Here is a 6117-nt window from a genome sequence, read left to right on the forward strand (position 1 = left end):
GTCACGAATCAATTCATAGATTAACAGCTCCAGCATATCAATTAGCATACCAATAGCATTCATATTCTTGATAAAGGTTTGCACATTCACATAACACAAGAATTTATATGTTAATCGTCCAAGTGGGTGGAGTGACGAAAGCGTTTTTGAAGAGGCGATGCGTAGATACGAAGAGGAGCATCGGCAGGTTTCCCCCACGTCCAGGCATGGGAGATTATGCGAACCAGTAAGAAGTGGGCGTCGGTTCCAAACGAGGTTGCAAGCGCTAAACGGACGAAAACCTCGGAGACTGGATGTTACAGTGCGGGGGGTTCGGACGCACGATGTCAGATAAATATAAACGATGAGCCGAAATTTGACGATGAAGAGGCCTTAGTTCGAGAGGAGGTACGTCCCCCTGGAAGGGACAAAGACAAAAGGGGGCGGCTGCAAAAAAAAAAAAAAAAACAAGCCTCATCGGGGGGCAGTTCGAGAATGCCGACTTGATGGCCCAGTTCAAAGCATACACTGAGATCACAACCCAAAAGGTACAAGCGAAGCAACGTGAAGTAGACGAACGAGTTCGGTTGAAGCAAGAGGCGGTAAAAATACAAGAATGGAAGATAATGACAACCGATGTCAACACGTATCACGAAGAAGACCGTTACGTTTTGCGTAAAATGAAAAAAAAAAGATCGCCAAAAAAAGGAATTCTTAGGATTTTTAATTTTTAGTAATCTAATATTTATTTAAGTTAAAGATTTTCTTTTTTTAAGTTATGTAATTTTTTTTTAATATGTAATGATTTTATTTTATAAGTTATTTAATGTTTAAAAATATGTTGAATGAAAAAAAAATAAAAAAAGGGGAAGGCCCATCCTCCACACCCTTGGTCCATCCTTGGAGGGGCATCCTTCTTGGGTGTTGACGTGGCGGGTGACGTGGAGGGTCATCCTCAAAGGATGGGGCTCCTCTACACCCTATAGTTAAGGTGTAAACGAGCCGGGCCGAGCCCGACTAGGCTCGAACTCGGCTCGTCATGTTTTTATGAAGGTCAAGCTCGGCTCGGTTTGAGCCTACTCATTTGAGCTCGAGCTCGTCTCGAGATATTTTGAGAACAACCTTAAACAAGCTAAAAGTTCGGCTCGTGCTCGCTTCAATATCGCTTAAGCAAGCCAAAGTTCGGCTTGAGCTTGACTCGCCAATGTCATCTTCATTATTATATATAAAAAAAAGTAAAATTTTGTTTGGGCTCGTTTAGGCTTGCGAACCTAAATGAGCTTTGTATTTCAGGCTCGAGCTCGGGCTCGTTAAAGCACGCCTCGTTCGAGCTTTTAACCGAGCCTATAACGAGTAGCCCTCGAGCCTATGGGCTTGTTTACACCTGTCTAAGAATCACTGCTAACAAAAGCCAAGAAATTTAAGCATAACACGAGAGTCAATGAATAAGCTCAATGCAACATCATCACCCCCTTGCTTCCTTACCATCAGCCTTTTATAAATTGCCTTTGGCTCTCTTATTTTATGTACTTTAAACAAAAATGTTAACTTCGAACACAATTGACATGCAAATATTTTTGTACAAACTTAGTTTTGAAAATATGAAGAACTAAAATTGACTTTGGTTATATGAAACTGAAGCACTCTTGTTCATTCTAAAGGTAAACGAGTGTGGTAAAGTTGAGCATAACCAGTCCTTCAATGTGCAGGCCTTTTGAATATCTGTCAGTTGCCAATACTCCTTTTCTTTTTCCGTAATGATTTGAGGCAGCACGGGTTAGACGTTTACCGTCTAGCAGCAGAAAAACTCAAGATCATTGTTTCAAAAGTAATTCTCATAATCATATTCATGCATTACAGTTTATTAAACTTCAAAAATGAACCCAAAATTCTTGGTGTTTGGGTCAGCTTAAAGTCCCACAATCATGACCCGCTACTTAATTAGATGAGTTGATCTGGGTAAAAAGAAATATACATTTGGTTACATATGGGTCGACTTAAATTAAACAGGTCAAAATGGGACGCTCATCGTAATATTGCTCACAACATGCAACAACCATCATCATCTGGACCAGTTCCGTGGTGGACTATCCGACTCCATTAGCAACGCCAGACTTACGACTCTACCAAACAAGTTGATATTTCCCCGTGTTAACCCAAGCAATGAACGCGACCACTCTATGGTTTATTACTCTCTGGCAGTCTTTTGGTTCCAGTTTATTGTGACAAAAATTACAAACGATTGTTTCGTGGACTCTACCAACCAAATCAGACTTATAGCTCTGACGCACTAGTCTATCAGAAGCAGCGTCCAGCCGTCCACCTAGACGAGTAAACACGATCAACTAGCCTTCCAAATTGACTCTAGCAATCGGCTTGAGTGTAGCACACATGCAAGCTCGTGTCATATGTAACACTCCCAGGAATAAAGATCTATACTCTCTAGTAGGTCCTCAAACACCTCCGACGTTCAACATTTCAACAAGTAGGGATGTTCACGGTTCTGTTTTAAACCCTGAAACTGTCCAAACCGGTCATATGTTTGGTTTCGCGGTCGGCTTTTACAAATGTTTTCAGTCGGTCGGTTTCAAATTTTCAAAATGTGCAGAACGGATTGGTTTACAGTTTATACTAAAAACCGGCTGTATAAAACCAGACAGGACCGTAAGAACTAAATTAAAAAAAAATATATACATATAATTTTTTAATATTTCATACAATGCTATACATATAATACAATATTCACAATAGAATAATCATTAAACAAGGCTAGTATTGCGGTTGGCTGGCAACGTCGCTTAAGAATAACTGCAAACATCAATAAATCACTCGGTAACATCAAGCTTAATGCAATATCATCACACCCTTGCTTCCTTACCACCAGCCTATTATAAACTGCCTTCGGTTCTCTTATTTTATGTATTTTATACAAAAATGTAACACAATTAACATGCGAATATTTTTGTAAAAACTTACTTTTGAAAATATAAATGATTCTTTTACTTTTGAAAATATAAATGATTCTTTTACTTTTGAAAATATAAATACTCATGCACTACCGTTTATTGAACTTCAAAAATGAACCCAAAATTGTTGGTGCGTGGGTCGACTTAAAGCCCCACATTCTTGACCCGCTACTTAATTAGTTGAGTTTATCTGGGTAAAAAAAATACATTTGGGTTCATATGGGTCGACTTAAATTAAACGGATCTAAATGAGCCGACTCAAACTAAACCAGTGACCCTCGGCCCCAAGTACAAACATTACTAAAAGTATAAAAACAGAAGCTACCAATAATAGAACAGGTGGTGAGAAGTAACATATTAAACAAGAAACAACGGGTCAAAAAAGGTACCTCTTAAAACATTTGATAACTTAAAAGGGTCCAAATGGGCAAGCAACACCACGGCCACTGTTTGTCGCTTTACTGTTGAACCCGAACCCGGTGTGAGCCGGACCTGTTCTGACCCAACACCCAACCCCACCCACCCGTTTTGCCAAGCAAAGGGTCAACCAAACTCGAGATATAACCTGTTAACAACAGCCCATCAGAAGTTATTCGATTTCCAGTTTTTGCTTGTCTGCAAATTCACACAACTTCTCGTTAAAAACAACCAGGGGATCTTTATGAATCAAGACCCCATCTTCCCCATAAGCATCCTTCAAAAACACAACCCAGTTCATCTCCGTCCCCGCCAAATAAAAACTCCTCTGCTGCTTCAACAACATCGCATAAGTATGTTTCGTGAGACTCAACTCCTCTTTGAACTCCACTATATGGTGAATCGAAGCTCGTTTCTCCAACGTCAAGCTCAAGAACTCATGAATCACACCCACCCTATACTTCTCGGCCTCCAACGTCCAAAGATCCAAACGCGATCCATCCGAATAAGGCGAAACAAGCGGAAGCGTGTTCAACAAATTCAACTTCCTCTCGTCTTGTTCACCCAAATCCAAAAACTTTCCGTGTTTTACCTTAAACTGGAACGCTTTCTTCGCTCGATCCTCGTCAACCATAAACTCCCGCTCCAACGCACTCACCGCAAGCTTCTGATCCCATTTCACGAGTTCGAGAATTCTCTTCCCATCCTCCTCCACAACCGTGTTGAAAAACTCCGGATAATTCCTCACACGGTCCCTAAAATCTTCAGGAATCCCAAACAATGACCTGCAATTAATCAAATCGAATTCAATTTTTTTTAAAGCCGAAAATTCGAGCTTGATTCGAATACTGAACACCCCGTACCTGCAATGATAAATCTTACTCAACGGAATCCGTTTATTCGCAGACATCATCAACAACTTCCTAACAACATCTATCCTCTCTTTCTCCATCTCATCCATAATCCTCTCCTCCTCTTCCAAAAACCTCTCCATAAAATCGGTAAACCCGAACCATATCTTATCGTTCGAGTGGCGGTAAGTCTGAAACACGAGCGGGTGCCGCTGTATGTATTTCAAAACTTTGCGTCCGCGAGGAAACCCGAGCTCACGGTACAGTTTTCCGGCGTCATCAAGACGGAGGACCTGTTGCGGTTGTTTGGAGAGGAAGTCCTTGGTTTTGAGAAAGAATCGGAAGCGGTTGTCGCAGTGGAGGATGTTCTCGAAGTGTTGGATTCGTTCTGATTCGTGTTGCACTTGCTTTGTTCGTGCGGATTCTTTCTTTTTTCGCTTTTTTGTTTGTGATTTGGGGGTTTTGGTGATGAGGAATGATGTGGAGAATGTACGGATGAAACATAGGGTGGAGTTAGGGTTAGGGTTGTTTTTGGTGGAGACCAGACGCCAAAACGCCATTGATGAATTGAAAAGATTCAGAACGGATGTTCGTATGAAGATATCCTCCTGTTAATTGTCAATTGACAATCATAAACCCTAACATCATCCCCAATAACATCAGCAAACACCACCACACAGCAGCGCAGGGGGGGTTCTTATTTGCAGAAGGTGTTTGATTACATAGAAATTAATCAGAAATAAAAACGCAGTCTATAAGAAAACCTAATTCGATTCTTCCTACGAACAAATTTATTTATAAATGCAATAGCAGAAGAGCACTTACAATAGAGCAAATTTTTACCTTGTGTTGCAATGGCAGCTTGAAATTCTCTAGTTCGGATGGTAACGGGGAAGGAGATGTTTGTTCGGAATTGGGGACTTAAGCCACCAAAGGCTTGAGAACTCGCTAGTCGTTAGTCGATCAAAGTGGGGACTAGCGACTCGGGAATACTCGAGATTAATCGTGATTAATCGGATTGGATTTGTTATATATAATTTTCAGTTTTATGTATACGTATACATATTTTTACAGGTAAATATTTTAAGTAGCTAGGTTTTAACTTTTACTCAACTCATTTTTTAAAGTTTACAAGATTAATTGTTGGAATTCATATGGTTTGGTTAGAAATTTGCTGGAATTTAGAGGTTTTTTGCCGGAATCTGGCCAGAATCGTCGATTTTTGGCTGGTGTCTAGGTCCGACTAAGCCCGACTCGGCGCGAGTAGCGATTAATGGAGTGATTAACGAAACATTACTCAGTTACTAGCCGACTAGCGATTAATCGCTGACTAGTCGCCACCTAATCGCGATTTTTGTAACACTGCTCAAAATACAAATACAAATACAAAAACACAAGCATAGGTTGTACAAGATGCATATGCACATAATTTGCAATCTCGTTAATATATATATATTTTTTATATTTATTAATATATAAACTACATAAAGAAATAATAACAATAATAACAATAATTATTGTTTACCAACCAAGCCCCTGTCATTACACAATTCATTGGCATTTCTTGATGAGAAAAAATTGCGCCTACATGTCACCTACCTGACAGCATTTTTTTCTCACCCAAGGCCCCCATAACATATGACCTTAGGGTTAAAGGGACCGGTTGTAGAGAAAGTTTTAAGAGAGCCTAGAGATAATCAGGGCCTTGTTTTTCATTCGGTAGAACCTAACCAGGTTTCACCAACCATTATTATTTTAGTCAACCAAACAAAGATAACTTTGATAACATTTTAGTGATTTTTTTTATAGCCTCTTAATGATTTTATTAAAAAAACTACCTTTGAACTTGTCTGTTTGATTTACTTAAAAGTCATTTTTTAATGGTTCATTAAGTCTCTTAACAG

At 39.7% G+C, this 6117-nt stretch overlaps 1 protein-coding gene across 6 annotated transcripts; it reads right to left on the reverse strand.

Moving 5' to 3' along the window:
* Window positions 1–1825: 1825 nt before the first annotated feature.
* On the reverse strand, window positions 1826–5190 carry LOC110918066 (protein WHAT'S THIS FACTOR 1 homolog, chloroplastic). 6 transcript variants are annotated; one of them, XR_002581063.2, is made up of 3 exons: window positions 4226–5134; window positions 3335–4147; window positions 1826–2787 (listed from the first exon to the last, which is right to left on the reverse strand). XR_002581063.2 is itself a non-coding variant. In XM_022162465.2 (3 exons), the coding sequence occupies exons 2-3, from the start codon at window positions 4771–4773 to the stop codon at window positions 3535–3537; spliced, it is 1161 nt and encodes a 386-aa protein (XP_022018157.1). In that variant the 5' UTR covers window positions 4774–4821; window positions 5057–5190; the 3' UTR covers window positions 3154–3534. The 6 variants fall into 6 exon arrangements, 5 of the variants coding, with proteins under 5 accessions (XP_022018157.1, XP_022018164.1, XP_022018172.1 ...); XM_022162465.2 differs by lacking the exon at window positions 1826–2787 and having other exon boundaries at window positions 3154–4147; window positions 4226–4821; window positions 5057–5190; XM_022162472.2 differs by lacking the exon at window positions 1826–2787 and having other exon boundaries at window positions 3154–4147; window positions 4226–4821; window positions 5039–5185.
* Between the last annotated feature and the right edge of the window lie 927 nt (window positions 5191–6117).

This window comes from Helianthus annuus, chromosome 2 (genome assembly GCF_002127325.2).
Source record: "Helianthus annuus cultivar XRQ/B chromosome 2, HanXRQr2.0-SUNRISE, whole genome shotgun sequence".
Lineage (NCBI taxonomy): Eukaryota > Viridiplantae > Streptophyta > Magnoliopsida > Asterales > Asteraceae > Helianthus > Helianthus annuus.